Source organism: Rhea pennata, chromosome 2 (genome assembly GCF_028389875.1).
Source record: "Rhea pennata isolate bPtePen1 chromosome 2, bPtePen1.pri, whole genome shotgun sequence".
Classification (NCBI taxonomy): Eukaryota; Metazoa; Chordata; class Aves; order Rheiformes; family Rheidae; genus Rhea; species Rhea pennata.
Genome location: NC_084664.1, coordinates 21,000,858 through 21,018,981, shown reverse-complemented (window position 1 = coordinate 21,018,981; position 18,124 = coordinate 21,000,858). Strand labels below are relative to the sequence as shown.

At 36.4% G+C, this 18,124-nt stretch overlaps 1 protein-coding gene across 2 annotated transcripts in view; it reads right to left on the bottom strand.

Moving 5' to 3' along the window:
* The window catches only part of NEBL (nebulette), a 264,364-nt gene that overhangs the window by 184,787 nt on the left and 61,453 nt on the right, over positions 1-18,124 (bottom strand). For both annotated transcript variants that reach the window (XM_062569042.1, XM_062569041.1), the window contains exon 3: positions 3,458-3,542. In XM_062569042.1, the coding sequence (XP_062425026.1) occupies positions 3,458-3,542 (85 nt within the window). The remainder of the gene's footprint in view (positions 1-3,457; positions 3,543-18,124) is intronic.

Here is an 18,124-nt window from a genome sequence, read left to right as displayed (position 1 = left end):
CTCATTTAGGGAAGGGAAGTGCATGCAGAAAGTATCCATTGTATGCTGTGGAATAAGAGAATGCATTAAGCCCCAACAAATTAAAGACAGGGATTTTCCTTCAGAAAGGCATAAAGAAAAATAGTATCTGGATCCTTGTCTATGCTCTTTATTTAAAATGTGAAAGATCTCAAAACTCCTTTTTCCTTCAGCCAGGAGGCACATTGAACTGGGGAGTTTTCCAGCATGGAAAAACTAAATTTCCAGCATCTAGTAAAATGCATTTGTATCTCCTTCAAACTATAGAGTTAAAAGAAAGCCCAATGAAGCAAAAGGCTAAAGGAGGGAAAACACTTTGAAATTATATTATACAGAAGGAGACTGTGCTCTGGAAAGCTTTTAAATGGTGTTGTTTGACTTCTTAACAACATAATTTTTCAAGTGTTGTAAAGAGCAATCCATTTTCTATTGACTCCTCTAGCAAACAGCATTTTGGTTTTGTATGTTTTGCTCTTATCACGTTATGTCAACATGACAGGTTGGCACCTGATGCTGATCTTAACAGATTCCTGATAGAGGACCCATACTTAGAGTTAAAATACTGTCAATCACTATTTAAATGAAAAGCAAAACAACAGGTTTACAAAACCACAAAAACATGTGTCTTAAGTTATATAATATTTCATGGTATTTTTTTCATTAGCTCCTCCTGTTGTGTTGAGTAAGATAACAGCTCTAAAGCTACAAATTTTTAAAAGAAGCTTGAAGTCCTGCAGTTAAACACATGGTTGTTCCTCTTTAGAATTAAAAGCATTATAGATGTTTACTTAAAAACTACGACGCAGCTATTACTGTAGGAAAGCACTTCTCCTTACTCAGAAGTTAACAATTTTTTACACTAACACAGAATCAAGTTCAGTTCCATGTTGTCACCGCATTCACAGAGATTCAGGCTGCTCTGAGTGAATACTGGAAGGCAGTAATAACGTGATTCTAACCAGTCAAGTTTAGTTTCATGTGAAAGGCTTTTCTTGAACCATGTACATGCTTTTTTCCACTGCACAGCACTGTAATAGAATGAGACCTGAAGAATAGCAAGTTATATAGATCATACATTTGTTTAAACTGATAGTCTTGCAAAGCTTAAGACAGAATAATGGTCAATCCAGAATGCAAATTCTCTTTACTTATATTCTTCAAAATATTACAGAATTTTTCAGAAGTTACAACTATTTTATGATAAGATTTAAGCTGTATTACATTAAATCCTTGGAATCTTGGAATCCTTGGAATTCTTCTGTTTATAGAGTAGGAACAATACCAGAACAAATTTTCTTAACCCAAGTGCCATGTTAGCATGTTTCAAATAGGATAGAAAAAGGGATTTCTCTGAGGGGCTCTAAAAATAGGCACTCTCCTTGGCTTATTCAATATTACCCAAGACAAACAATTGATACAGGTGAGTTTGGAACAGGTGAGCTAAACTGGAGACCTACCAAGCCCATCATATATAAGAATACCTCATATTCATAAACCAAAAATTATTTCAGTCTTTGCTAGTCTTGATTTAAATTGATGACTTTTGGTTGACCTCTATACCTCCCTGACAATTCTTAACAGCTCTTAGTCCCTCGCAGGTATTATCACAATAATGGAGAAAATAGAGTACTTTAAGAAAAGGAAGGTTCCTAAATGAGATTTTGATCTGTCTGGACTGTATACAGGAGAGTCGTCTTCTCTCCAAACATCCAAACAAGATTCTGTCCCCACTCCCAATACTTTTCTTAATCATCTTCAGACAAGCTCTCAAGCTAAAACATACCTGCCTACAGAAACCAGTCTCATTAAAATTTCTCTTTTTGCAAGGATATTAAGAAATTTGGCTGTAGAGGTTTCCTTGAGTGCTTTTTAAATTAAGATCCATGGTTTAAGTGAGAATTGTGAGCACTCTGGCAAGGTTTAAAACTTTTGTCTCAGCTTTTTCACCATGGGTGTCAGAGGCAGCTCATATAGAAGGGAGGAAATCAGCCACCTTCTCCTCCTCCCTGCCTCCCCCTCTTAACACAAACAATGCTGTGAACATCACAGATGTGTCACAAAATTAGATCAATTCATTCATGTAGCTGAAACTTCATAAAGTCCCAGCAGGCAAACTCACGCAGGGTGTAACTTAAATTTTGGGGATAAGCACGCACAAGTAGCCGTGGGCAAAAGATATATGTCAGATTGGTTTCCGTTTTGCCTGAGATTTGTATCCGTGCATGTGCATGTGCACACACAGGCATGTGTGTATGTATGAATCCATGGGTTCACAGGACAATCCAGTGAAAAACTGACAAAACGGTAATAAGATTTTATTATTCTCCTGAATTCAATCATTTTTCACCAAAACACTAGGAAACTAATGGACTCAACATCTATAATCTCTCAAATAAACCTTTAAAAATACATTTTTAAAGTTCCAATTGACTCTGTAACACAGTGTTAAGTATGGTACACTCACTACTGAACTATAGGAAAAGGAAGCAAACAGCATTTCTAAATCTACTGAAAGCAAGGTAGAAAGCATATTCCACAAAACACTCCTCTTTCCAGATGGTAAATTTTACCAGTGTAGCACTTCTCTAAGTTTAATGATCAAGAACCAGAATGGGAAAAGATAAAGAGCCTTACAAATGTGTATTGCAGTAAATATCTGCACTTGTATTCTTGCTTTGATTTCACCCATTAATCTACAAAGAGGTTGCCAAACAAAAAAAATCTTGTTGCTTACTGCCAGTTTTGTGCTCGAGGCTTGTATTACATTAATTGACAATGATAACTATCAATTCATAACGAGAGGTTTACAATTAAATTCCAGTGTAGCAGAATAAAATCACAGCAGTAACAAACTAATTTCCACAAAATAAAATAGAATCAAATATGATTAATTGTCTCATAGCACCAGGCCAATCTCCAATGTTGTATAAAATCAAACAATAGGAGACCACTATTTTGGGGGGAAAATCCAGTTACTATGAAATTAATGTCAAGTAAAGCTGAATGTTGTAGATTACTGAGTAATAACAGCAAAAAAAACATGCATGTTTTGGATATATGAGCCTTCATCAGCATTTTTGATTTCTTTTTACCATATTACCTTTCAAAATCAATGTCTTTCATACTAACATAGGCAAATTTTGATTTACCCCCAGTTTCAACTATTACATTTCAGATACTAAAAACTACTTACAAATGTACTTCATATACTGTTGCAAATGAAGGATAATTTCAGTGATGTCAATGGAGTTACAATAACGTGATAAGTAGTGTGATATCAGATATAAACTACTGAGTTTTGCAGTGCTATTCAAACCTATGAATATTTCTTCCAATTAGAGTGCTACTGAATATCAGTAATATCACTAATGTGAGAAGCTATAAGAAAAATGGGTTTGATATTCTAATATTAATGAGATACAAGAACTAGTTGATTTACCTGACTTTGCAATTCACTTTGTTGCTTCAGGCGAAGATTTTCTGGTGTATCAGCCACTGTAGTGAAGGACTGCTTTGGGTAATGTCTAGAAGAAGAAGCACAAAGCCGAACAATAAATATTTACGCATGCTAGAAAGTCAAATGTAGTCCAGCACTCTTTGTTACTTCGGTTCAGTGTGTAGCACTCTTTCACAGTTCACTGGTTTTGTGTTAGAAGTATTTACTATAAAAAGATTATGTCAGTCATGCCTTATAGAAAGAACACGAATGAGTTCCTCTAACAAGTCCAAATCCCTCATACCTATCCTGGCCACTGACTGGCCAAAATTTGTTTTCAGTAGAAGTAATAAAACTATGTTTAACTGCATTTTCCTGGTATAAGGAGGTGCTAAATAAAGACTAGGCTAATATGCTTTAAAATATAAACGTTTTATGGAAACTGAAAAGTTACAAAAGTGAGTACAGTTGAGATATTACAATGTTAAATCCAAACGTTATTAGTGCAGAAATCTGAATGATCAAGCTAGGTTATACCAACATTCCAGGTACAGAAAAGTCAAATGTTTTAATGTTAAATGTATGTACACAGCTGCACATAACAGGAAATTACATCCAGCATCAAAGTTTGTAGTGGTTCAGAATTGTAATCTATCAGGCTTCTCTTATTATTTGCTTTGCCATTATTTATAGATACTTTTAATATTCAAATTCTACTCATCATATTTAGGCTTCTTTTACAGAGTGATGATTTGCTCATTTTTATGGGATTAATCCCACAACTTTATATCCAAACAAAAAGGAATGCTATAGAAAAGACCACCAACAGAAGGTAACAATAACAATAAAATTAAATAGGCTATCCCAAAATAGGGATACTATTATACGAGATAGCAACATTTTAAAGCAGCTGATTCTTACGAATTTCTGTCCAAAAGCTTCAGCCTCAGATCAAGAGTTTCGGCTTACCACTCTGTGAGGCACTCCTGCGTTCAGTTACCACTCACAGCTGACTGTGTCTGCCATCTATCCCATTTCTGCCTCTCTTTGCAGAGGTACGACAAAACAGGCATATATTTTAGATACAAAAATGTCTGCAATGTAATTTCTACAGCAGAAGTAAGCAATAAGTAAATAAGTGTCAGAATACTGAGGATATGCATTTTTAAAAAATTCATGTTCAAACTCAAGGTTATCTCTAATGTGTTCTTTCAGCAGCTCGTTCTATCAATATAGCTTCATAATAAAATTTCTATACTTTCTAAAGATGACTTACATTTTTCTTCAACTGTATTTTGTTTGAAAGTTGGGAAGGGGGGTTTACTATTTACAAGATTTTTCTCCATGAAATATATGGTTTTGTTAGAAAGAAGTTGCTTTTTATCTGAAAAATTAAAAGCACACATAAAAAATCAAATAGGATTTCGGTTTTTGGCCAAAAGCTGAAAGCTTTCTGTTTAGAAATGCAAAAGCAACACTTGATGAGAAATTCTGTCTGTATTTCACATAGTCTGCTCTCCACTATTGGCCTAATTCCCTCATCAGACTACATCTTACCTTGCCAGACTTCTGCATGGCAATATGATGGAGTAGATTGGTGCATCAGGGGAAACTAAGCAAGAATACTTCAGAGTTCATACAGAACAGTGGTGGGAAACACCTAGAATCACCAGGCCATTTGATGTAAGATTTGGGGGTTTCAAACTTTTTTTTTTTTTTTTTTTTGTACTAATCTTTATACCAAAAAGGATAGTCTAGTATCTGCTACTATACTACTATAAGAACTTATACATCCAAACTCTCTATGTTTATTACATTTGCAATAAATACATTTGTAATAACTTTTATGACTTCCAAAAGGAAGGTATCTTCAGGAAGGCATCTTCAAAACTGGTGGACAGTAAGAACCCCACATACATAGTTAACTCACATCACTAAAGTGAGTTTTAGAATAAATACAAGTAAAGGATATAGCTTGCAGGAAAGGTTACATCAACACTGCAGCCATCATCTGCCATTGTATCACTCTTTGGTCACACTATTTAACATATTCAGGAAACACTATTTAACATATTCAGGAATAAGGCATTTGCTGCATTGCAGTCACCTTCATTTCTCATCTGATGTCTTGATAAAAATCAAAGATGAGGCTGAAAAGCCTTCCTTAGACATGTACCAGGAAAAATAATCAGGTGACAGAATCAGAAAGATGTATGTATTCTTTATCATGCATCATGGAGAGCTCATGTTCACAGATGTGTATAAGGTGCATTACCACTGTCATGTCAGTATGGGATGCACTTCGCTCTGCAGTCCCAGCTCACCCATCATCAGCATTGCCTAATTGTTGGTAGCATCCAAGATCTCATTTAAAGACTGTAGCAATTAGCCCTTTCCTTACAAAAACACAGACACACAGTGAGGATGCAAATCACCTTCCAAAATATTGATCCAAGGAGACCAACCCTGGATGCCTCACACTTGAGTTAGCTCACAGTCCTTCCAAAAGGTAACCCAGCAGACCTCAAACACTTGGTGCTTGAGGGTGACTTGGTGTCACCTTGTGCACAGATATCAAACCCTCAGTCTCTGTAAAAAGTACCTTTTGCAGGCTGTGGAACATCCTCTGAGTTATGGTGTCACCACAAAAGGAAGGCAGAGGAGAAATATGGGACAACCTGGGGTTCTAAGTAACCTTACTAGTAACTGCTCAGAAAGTACAAAGATGTGACGCTTTAATGAAGGGAAGCTTTTTTCTGCCATAAATATGAAAGCTATCCTAGGCTGAGTATTTGCATACTGAGGAATAACGCCACTACAAGTTTAAAAATCTAAGGTATACTATATTCATATCCATTATGTTAAGCACTTGTCTAGGAACACTTGTGTCACTGAAAACTAAAACAAAATTTTGTAAGTACAACACCATCCAGCCTAATCTACTGTAGTTGCAGCTAAGTCCTTCAAGTTCCCCCTAAGCTATAGCTCTGGCCTCAGAAACCACTGCGAGCATTGCATACACTAAAGGCTACCTGTCTTCCCTTGCAAACTAAGGGCTCCACTACAGCCACCATCCCCCCTTAAAAGCAGACGATGGCAGGCAGCGGCACGGCTAAACCCCAGTGCCAGCAACACATTGCAAGACACAACTAGCCTTTGCTAAGAGGCATAAACTGAGTCAGGTCTTGCATGAAGCAGATGACATCAGCATGATACAGTGCGTTGGGACCAACACACACTTCTAGAAGGGTATTTTTGCTCTTTATTTCATCTCCTCTGTCTCACCCTTCCTTGTTCTGTCTAGAGGAGAAAGACAAATGCCAGACTGACCACACGGAGAGACAAAAGACAACTTTAGAAACAGCAGCTCCATATTTTAAGTGAAAAGAGATGCTTAGCCTTGAACAGGTGCTATTATGGTTAAAATTACTATGTAGATTAATTGTATCAATAAAAAGTATTTATACATGAACATGGAAGTAAACAATACCCATGACAGAAGTTAAAAAAACCTGCTGAAATTGAAACTAGCCTTTAGAGCTGATCATACTAACCATTTATCACAATGTATTACTGTGATTAAAAAAGGATCATTTAGCAAAATCGAATTACCAGAGCATTCTACTATGGATTGTCATTGTAACTGTAGCTGATTTATGAAACCACCCACACAGTATATCAAACCAGAAAGACATGGTTTTAAATACAGTCTCCCTAATTTATGGAAATTCTTGCTTCACAACCATTAAAAAGGGTAGTGTTACATTTAAATCCTATCTTCAGCATTCACGTTTGTTTTAAGCTTACTGATATCACAAGATGTCTTCAGAATTATTATAAATATCAGCATTTAAGATAATAAATTATCTGAAAACTAAAATGCGTTTTAACATTGTATAGCTTTTATTTAAAACAGAATGCTTGTTAAATACAACTATTAAAATGATCAAATCTGCTTAACTACCAATTTAAGAATATACTGTATTTCATTAGAACATTCTGAGTAAGGACGAGTAAATGGATGGCAACATCTTTTAATTTAAAAGGCTTATGTTAACATCGTAGTCACTGGTAATCCTTTGCTCAGTTTCTCTTTTGTCTGAGACGATTGCCGAGAAAAAGCTAGGAACTGGTTAAGGAGGTTGATGTCATACCAACTATTAACGGCAATGTCCAGAGGATTTTTGTTTGTTTATTTGAAGTCTTTGTTAGCAGTCTAAGTCTACTTAGCAATATGTCTTACCACACTAGTACTATCAGGATTAATCCTACATAAAGATCTCTACAAAAAGTTCCAGAGCAAATCAATATAAACAGTATGGCATTTATGCTAGCTGTTACTGTATTGCCAGGTTCAGCTGCATAGCTTGATTAATAAACTAAATCCCAATTCAGTCACTGACTCTTTATGATGAAACTCCTTCACTCTGAGATTTGGAAACAACAGTAAACCCTCCCAAGAATTCAGGAAAGTACCTGAAAGTTTGTGGGTTTTTCCAACTATTAATCATAGAAAATTTCCTAATTCTTTGTTTACTTCCAAGGCTTTCATCAGCTTTTCCACGTTTTCAAACCTATTGACGAATAAAAAAATATTTTCTGATAGATAATGGAATGAAGATTCAGATTTCTCAGTTTTGCAAAAGGTCAGATTCAAAGCCTGAGATAAATTCAAGTCTATTGTCAAATCAACTTGTTCATACTTCATTCTTGCTCACTCTGACTTATCCAGTATTAAGCTGTTATTTAAGAAGGTTTTTGTGTATTTTCTTACCATAACATTATCTGTTCAGGGTTACAGAATCACAACATTTGTCAGAATTACTGGATTTCTGTGAGGATATCTGTTCCCCTAGAACATATATGTAATTGCTTGCCCACAACATGCAATTTGTGACACCTTCTTCTGAGCAGAGAGTCAGGTTCATTAAATCTTTCCATAACACCAATTATCATCACATCTGTCCTCTCATAATTTTTGTATTCTGTTCTTCTAAATAAAGCCAACTCTAGAAAACAAGAAAGAGGGGAAGAAAGGACACCTATTTACAGTTGCAGTAGTACAGAGCTGAATTTTAAATATCCTAAAGTTAGTAAAATAAAAAATAACTAATTTTTAAAGAATTATGTAAAACAAGTAACTAGAGAACTAGGACTTCAGTGTAGCATATGCAAGAGTTTCGAGCTGAAATTAGTTAGTTGATACTGATGTAGTTAGGCTGCAGTCCAAACTCATAACAAGTGATGGATGGGTAGGGAAGTTGCATCTCAGACTTGGAAGGGCCCAATCAGTTAATCATGATCTGAACCTACAACCACAAACAGCATTGAATTCAGCACAAAACACAGAGGAAAAACACAGGAGAATGCCAATTACCTTTCATGTAAAAGATATGGGGTGAGATAATTTACCTAGGAAGACGGAGACAAGTTATTAAGTTCTCCTCAGGCAGGGAGTGTTTAAATTGGCAGCTGTGGGATATGAATCCCAGAAGATTTTGCTTACCACCAGGTTTAAAGATGTGTGGGACTACTTTCCACTCCTGATCTTGAAACTGTGCCGCTACACAGAAAGGAATGTAAGATGTGTGAGAGCAGACACAAAAGCAGCAGGAGGGAAATCTTACCCACAGCTGACTTTTTGCTTTGAAGTTCTTGCTCTGTAGTACTTTTTGCTGTGAAGTTCAGAGAGGGACTTTTCTGATTTTCTTTTTGAAATTTTATGTCCAAGATTACATATCTGCATGAAATTATGAAGGCTTTTAGAACAGGAATAAGCTAACCACCAGAGAATACAGATTTGGTACTCAGGAAGTCAGGCAACGAAGAGGGCAAGGAAGATTGAACAATACTCCACAGCTGACTTTGAGGATAGAACTCTCTTTGGCTAGTGGTAACTACTCTGCTGCATGGAGAACAGATCCTCTTGCACCTGGAAAATATTTTTCCATCTCTCTTCTACTGCTCCAGGAACCAGCTTCTGGACATATTTAATTTCTGCTTCTGTACTTCCTATCTGAAGTAGAAAAGAAGCTTGCTCCAGTATGCCCACTCAACTCAGGTCACATTTACGAGAAAAGTACCCATGGAGAGAAGAGGTTGTTACACTGATTTGAGAAGATTTAGCAAACAATAAGATTCATGAAAAAATACTAGGATAGCAAGAATATCCAGCCTGCTTGTTAGGGTAGGCCATACAATCTATTCTGGAGCAAGTGAAAGGCTATATATCACTCTCGCATATGATCAGACACATATGTGCACATCATCAAGTGACCAAACATGCACTTGATTCCTGGCTACAGAGACCCATATCTGGAGCTCCCTACAAAAATTAACAGTAGGAAGCACATTAAATATTGATTGTATCTGGCCTTAAGACACAGGTTAGTTTCCTCTGCTAAAGGCTGAAAAGATTAGGCCTTTACTGAAATATAACAAGATAGAAAATGATGCTTAGGTTACACAAAGAACAGTGTAAAAATAGACTAGTCAATTCTAGCAACAAGTTTCGTCACTCCTTCCATTTGGAAGTCCATACAGAAATTCCACTGCACCAAAATAGTAGAGTATTAGTACAGGTTACCTCTGCAAATGTATGTCATATAGATGGAGAACATAAAAATCAGGGAAGTAGACTACATAAAAATCTTACAATCACTGGCATAAGAGGGAGCTATGAAAAGCAGGTCTAGTTAGGAGATCTGGAACCTACATTAACATATTACTTTTTTAGAACTAAAAAAAGTGAAAATTTCTTCTTAAAAAGTAAAATTTTGTAAGTTTCCAACATTTTCACAACCTATATCCAAAAGCGTTAACATTCCTCAAGTAGCCAGTATCTACTAAGTTTTAGGGGGAAAATGTAGAGGTAATAATATTAAACTACTTTCTTGTTATATTATCAAAGATGATGAAAAAACCTCCTCCACACATATTTTCAGATATTGGTCAGCAGGTATAAATAGGTAGCCTGAATTTGGACTACTCCCATGCTCAGATTTTTATTTCACCTAGCTAACCTGAACACTGCTGTGAGTTGGGTCTGTGACAGCAAAAGGACGACTGCCAGGAAGCATCAGGCCACCTACACTGTGTTCCACAGGACCCAGGAGTGCTAACAGCCATCGAACTGAGGCCAGAAGCATCCTCTGTCACAGATCTGATAGACAGGCTGAGCAGCTGAGGCGCTGGCCTGTCTCAGCTACCCCAATAAGTGAAAACCTGCTCTTATCGCAGGGCCTAACGATTGCTGTCTTCCCTTTGCTTACCCAAAGTTGTTTTGGTATCAAGCAGTTCTCCAGCTCTCAGGTGATATTTACATTTTTCCTACGTCTTAGATTTTTCTCATTCATTCTTTTAACTTTCTTTCATAATTTATATTTATTATACATATAAAGTCATAATTGGTGAGTCTTGCTACTTGATGTCAGAAACTTTCAAAGATTTGTATGCATATAACAGAAGAGACATGAAGTTAATATTTAAAATACTTAATGTATAATAAGAAGAATTATACTGCAAATCTCAGCCTGCTGAATCCAGATTTAGCACAAAATCAAAAGAGTAAAATACAAGCATAATTAGCATCAATAGTAAAACTTCAAGAACGTTCAGTGGAGCCAGGACCTCACGTCTTCATTGACCGACATTCAGACACAGGTGTTCTTTAGCATGGGATTCAAACGCTCAAGGAAAGACGACAAACCAGGAGTGCTATGAAGACTACAGTGTAGGCCTGAGCTACAGGGGAGCCACGGACACCAAACAGCCAGGACGGAAAGCGACAGAGACAAGAGACTACCAAGGGAGAGCCACTGCCACAGCAGGAGCCAAAGAAAGTGCTAAAGAAATTCAGGGAGACTTGGAAGGTGAAGGCAACTGTGGCAACACAAAAAAAAGAGAAAATGCAACCGCACCAGCAGGATTTATAAAGCGGCACTGGAAATCAATCAAGAAGACCAAAGAGGACACATACACAGACTATCTCATTTGTCACTGCAAGACTGTTACCAGAATTTCACCCAGTGACTACAAAGCTTCCCTGGGTTTACACAGTACCTGTGCCTTACCACAGAAAACCCCACAGATTTTTAAAACATTGGGTTTTTTTAACATTTTCAGTCATCACTGGCAGCAGACCTAAAGGCTGATGTCCCAGTGTTTTCAAAACCTTTTCTTCTACATTGCATCTTAAGTATTATTACTTCTTTCACAATATCCAGTAGGCAAAAGCCCATGAATATTAGCAACAAAGAACACAGAGTAAAGCAAACTTCACTAACTTCACTTACAGGCTTACAGCAGCAGATTTAGCACAACAAACAGACACAGCATGATCCATAGCTGCTATGGCCGATACCATTTTATCCCTTCAGTATGTTGCTGTCCTCATTTAAGACTGCTAGTAACAATGCACAGAGAGAGATAATAAAACCAGTATGTTCTGGACAGGTCCAAATGCTCCACCTGCTTACTCCAGCGTTGTTCTGACATGCTACATCAATAGATATTTATCATACTTGTTCAGTGCAGGTTTGTTCTTTTTTTTATAGCTTTGACTGGGGTATAACTCCTGTATCCAGCAGTGACAAATTTTTCTTTAAAATTTTCCTATCAATTATTCAAGCAACAGTGAGTTGGTAACTCAAGCAGCATGACACTGAAATATGCAAATAGTTTCTAAATTCTGCTCTTACGTACAGCAGGATGAATATGCTAATTTTCCCTACTACCGGAATAATTTTAAGCAATAAGAACATCTATGCAAAAAAAATTGTTTGTATAAATGCTTATTCTGCTTTCCACAAGCCAGTATTTCTGTATCTGATTAACTCCAGGGGTTCCCATCTTATATATCATGACTACCAAATCTTGTTCACTGTAGAATGTTTTGTAATTTCTTTTCTTCCAAAACCTGTAATTTAAGTTCATCACCTGATTTTTAATCACAGATATGTATATTTATATCATTTACATAAGTTTTCCTCAAGTAATCAAAATGACTTGTATTCAGTGAAAGGTGTCAAAGACTACACAGGTAATTCACCTAATTATTTCCTTACCAAAAGGAACATTGAGTTAGATTAAACTGCATCTTTACCAGTAATAGAACTTAAGTAACATTCTTTCTCTGGTGTTCCAATACTACATCTATTCTATTCCTAGCCGTCAAACACAGCAAGGTATTTTTAATAGAAAGCCATCGTCATGTCACAGCAGTGCTAAACCTCAGCCTGCCACACTACATTGACCAGCTCCTTATGCTTGCATGGCAATTCAAGCTTCCTTATAACTGCTGAAGACACAAAATGTTCACCCACTAGCAGGAGTGATCTTACACTCTGAGTGATCTCCCTGAAACATTAAATCAAGCATGATTTCAAAAGATTTCTCTACACTAAACATCATAGTAGAACAGAGAAAACATGCAAGATAAAAGCCACATTATCATATGAATATTAGAAAAATACTGTTCCAGTACTGAGACAGAAAGCACATGCTGTAACAGTAAACATTACAACCCTCTGGCACAGGATTTTTATAGCCCTGTGTGACCAAAAAGCCTGACAAGCAGACTGTAAATCAAGATCAATTACAGGCTGTAGATCTAACTCTCCTATTCTCTGTGCTGAAACTTCTATACTGTCAGATCACATTGGTTAAACTTCTATTAGCAGAACCTAGAATTACGTTGAGAATATCCAAGAGTCTTTGCAATGTTGCTTGGAGTTAGGGTTCCATTCATTTGTGAAATACAAAGATGATGGCTTTGCTCCTGAAATAATTAATATTTGATGCATTGTTATTAAGGTTTCCATAGCACCCACACACTTGGCATTGATCTAGTGCTTGTGCCTAATGATTTCCACTGGCTGACTTTAGATCTTCAAAAGCTTCTAGGCAATAGGAAGCACTGGATACAGAGATTTAAATGGAAGGCAGGCCTCTTATACTAAGTCCAAAGGAAGTAAAACTGGAACCTATCCTAAACAATGCTTTTTTGGCTCTTAAGTTTTCAAACTCAAAAGACGTACCATAGAACTTTCATTCTGAATTTTTAATGTAAAAATGCATGCTGGGGTAACATCAGAGATCAAGACAGTGATTCATCCATTGCCTACTGCACATATTAAGCCTTCAGCTTCCAAGAACATATTAACTGGAAGAGTATTTGCTGCTAAGAACTGATACTCTTACGCATTCACTGAAAAACTGTTAGGCCATATATCTAGTAGCGTATCCAAGGTGTAACGAAATTGGAGTACAGATGTGGTACTCCCAAAACTGAAGATTATTTAGATTTTTTTTCTACCTCCAGCTTCCATGTTTTCTTACTCTTCCCTGTAAGCTTACAGGCCTTTAATCTATATACTTTTCTTTGTTTCTTTCACAAAGCTGTAGAGCCAAGCTACATGAGACAGCACATTGGTGCTTCTAAATTCCAAAGTTATCATTCCAAGGCATGGTAAAAGGGACCAAGGGAACTCTAAAAAGCCAGCTGGAAGACAGAAGAGAAACAAATGCTAAAAAGACATCATGAAGAATTAGTAAAGAAAAAGTCGGTCAGAATTACTAGCTTTTTATTATTTTGTGCTCTTCAGAACTGCTGTTTAGATGGTCATCAGGAGAGTGGGAAACCTAAACTCCCCAAAAGCAAAAGGCACCTGGTAAGTCATCAGAAAGTTTACCAAGCTTGAGTCATAATTGGCTTCCCTCCTCCAGAACTGCGGGTATAATCTTGGAGGGCTCAGCCACGTATGCTATGTACTATTCACTTCATAGGCGCTGTTTCTGCAAGTAATGAAAGGCGCACACCTAGTATATTCTAACATAGGTAACCGGGATAGCTTTATTTGAAAACTAGGGGAGGAGACCAGATGGGAGACTGAAACAACTTGTATTGAACGCCTTGTTACCTCTTAAACTATAATTACGTTTTTTTTCCTTGTAAAAACTGTGCCACCATCAGCAACTACAAACTAGCAGCAAAAAAGTAAATTACATAGGGTTATGTTTACATGTGTACTAGAAGAAACACGGGAAAACCTCTTGGCAAAAGCCAAAAATGACAAAATTAGTAGGGAAAAGATGCCATTCAGAGTTTATGTTTCTAAATGGACTGGCAAATAATAGTGCATATAGACTCAGAGATGCTGAAAAAGAATATGTTTTTCTTTTTTCAGCATCAAAAATAAAGAACTTTGTTACTACCTGCTATGTAAGCAACTTTATATTTTATTCATTTAGGAATTATTTATTCCTTTTTCAGTGTTCCCAGTTTAATTAATACAGTATAAATTTCAAATCAGTTAAGCTGTAAAGAAACAGCCTGAGAAAACATTGATTTGTTTTTCCACATTAAACAAAATATTTCTAACATTTTTTTACTAGTTACTTGTTCACATACTGTAAATTTTAAGCAATTCTATTAATTGTACAATTTTATAAACTGTCTTTCTTTAATGTATCCACTTGCACAAAACAAGTATTAGCAAAAGAAGAAATAACATTATGTCATACCTGCATTTTCCAAAACATAGATTCTGCCAGTATGTAAGATTTCACATCACAGCACATGCTCCCACACAAAATAACTGCTAATACATCCCAAGTCTACTTTCAAATTAAGATACCCTCAGTGAAGTCTGCTTTGGCTAATTCTGCTGAAAGTCTAAGAATATATAGAAGTAACCACTGTAAATTTTTACATAAAAATTTAGGAAAAGACAATGTAATGTTACAATAATTTAATAAGTTCCATGTAGCATTTTATGGGCTCCTCGAGGTAACTGACAGCTGTGGATGTTCTGTTATGCAGAAAATATGATCTAAGTGTACCAAATCCTAAGCACAGGAAACACGCACAACCAGAAATGTTTTTTATTTGCTGTAAAAAATATCAACTGTGCAGCATACTTTCACATAGTATCCTGTAAACACCTGCAGAATTTCTACATATATTATGCTTTCCATTCCTCATGGACCACTATTTTGAGTATAATAGGGCACAATCAGATGCAGTTGCCATTACTCCTTAAATGAGCTGCTACAAATTCTCCCCTCTTCCTCCTCTTTGCGTTCTCAGTCTCCTTTTTGCCAAACTATTCCTTCATGTACCTTCCTCTTAAAGTATAGCAGTTCGTGCCACAGTTCTTCATATTTTCAATAGTTTAATTCAATAGGTGAACAAATGAGTTCTAGGTAACTGGTAGATTATGGGATTTCTTATCACTTTCTTGGACACTGACCCTAAATTCTACCTAAATCCTGTTTCAGAGACCAGGTGACTCCACAAGTTCCACACAGGAAGCCAGTTGAACAACCAAGACTTGAAGACACCTCCTAAGCTGTTTGTTCCCTTTGCCTAAAGGCCAAAAATCCTCACTGTAGATTTGCCTCTCTCAACAAGTTCATATCAAAAGGCAAAGAACCCTTTTCCATCTCCTCCCTTGGAGGGAGGAGGATGGCTGCCGATATCCTAGCAAAAAGATCCTTTAAGATGTAAAGCAACCTCAAACAAAACTTTGTTAGATGGATAACATGTAAAAGGGAAGCAATATATTCCTAAAATAATTCACAAAGACAGCCTTCTGCATAGTATAAAACAAGTATTTTAATTACAACAAAAGGCAAAATAAAAGGTAATTTCTACCAGTTTTGCAAAAAAATCAGCCTATACAAGCAGGTGCAACATCCTGCTGTTAGCTCAAGGGCAAAAAGGTGAATGAGGAGATAAAAGCAAAAGAAAGGAAATCTCATGAACTACTCATGCAATACGCATGAGACTAAACAAAAAGCTAGTGCTTTAAATCTCACAACTTAGCAGTTAAATAGCTTTTATACCAGAGAACTGCAGAAGACCTGGAAGAGTATTCATTCTCTTGAGAAAAAAAAGAAAAAAGAAAAGAAAAAGAAAGAAAAAGAAAAAAAAGAAACATCTTCTAGTTCTCTTATTCTTAAATGTTGCATGCTACAGATCGTCAGACGTCAGTATCTGGGCCCTTCTATACCTTTTACTCCATTCCTGAAAATGCATCAGCCAGGCCATGTTCATGGCCATAACCCTGGGCCATGAACGGCAACGGAATCAACTTGGAATAAAACTGAATACATCTTTATGAGTAAGAGATAAACACTGAGAGACAGTAGGAAATAGAAAGCAAAATATTTGTAGCTGCTGTATTAAAGTTAACAAAGACTTGAAAAGAAGGAATATGTCAGTAACTCAAGTATATTCATAAACACCTAAGAGTAGTCACTATCTATAAGTCTATGTACCACCTCTTTTCCCTGCTAGGATAAAAGAAAGCTAAGCTATTAAATAATCATCTTAAAAAGTTAATAAATCAAGGTTGCAAGACCACAGAGATTCCATTAAATTGATGGGGTTTATTTCAGCTGGTATTTTTTTTTTCCTGATAAGAACATTTTGTTCCTCTGCTTTTCACTACAATGTTAATGAATTTCTCCTCAAATCTTGTTCCAATTAAATAAACACTACTAGTAACAAAAGTATTCACAAAAGCAAAAATAAAAAATCTACTTTATAAAATATGAAGGAATAAAGTAAGCAAGTAATTTAAATATTCATAAGTGACACTCAATTTTCACCATTCACTAATTTCTTCTATTGAGGGCTAGATTTTTTCTACAAACAGTCTCTGCACACAGTTAACCAGCCAGCCCCATCTATTCACAGAAATTGGTGGTATTTCCATCAATTTTTTGCAAATGATTGAGGAAGAAGCCTGAAGCCTCTGAAGGAATTCAGTGACTAAAATCACCTCAATGTCAGTTACTTCATACCAAATCAGTTAAAGCACATGGTTTCCTCTGTGTAACTTTTGTAATTCATACTAAGCAGTATTTCAGTTTCCAAAAACTCTGCATTTTCTATATATTTCAGAAACTAAGACAATATTCTAAAGCTTCAAAAAGCCATATGTCTTTTGCCAAAACTGAACTGAATCATAAATGTCTCTTGGATATATAACCATGCTTTCCTACTTCTATTGAGATTATCCCTGGAGGCTTCATCTGGACGGTTAGATTGTGACACAGTTCTGCAACCAGCCAGGCACATACAATTCCTTCCACAAACAGCTTTTAACACAAGAGTAAATGCACAACATTAAAACAGTTTCAACATTCAAAAACTTTCCAGCTGCTTAAAGCATCTCTAGTAAAACTGGTGCATTGTGCAAGTCTGCAGAAGCACTCAAGTTGTGCCACACTTCTTCATGTTTTTCTCACCTGTACAACTACACGTGAGCCTTTGGCTGATGGAGTTCTGCTTGAATTTTCATCTAAAGGCAGAGGTCAAGATTTCCAAGGTGTTTACATACATCATTGTTACTGAATTTAAGGCAAGGAAGGTCTCAATTGAGAAAGCTAAAGGCATCTGTGGAACAAAGAGCTAGCCAAGGAAAGTAAAGGGGGGAAACTCTGCTCACCATAGCCCAGGGCTGCCAGGAGAATGAATGGTTTACTTTACCTAGCTTCTCATTAATGTCCAGAAGCAAGAGTTCAAAACAGACTCTGGCATTGGGTCAATTTCCCCAGGTTTGTCAAAGCAACATCAATGTAAAACTATTTATCAAACTCTGAACAACTAGTCCAAAGCAGGCTGTTATTCGAAGAAATCTCAGGGGATCAAATGCCTGCACA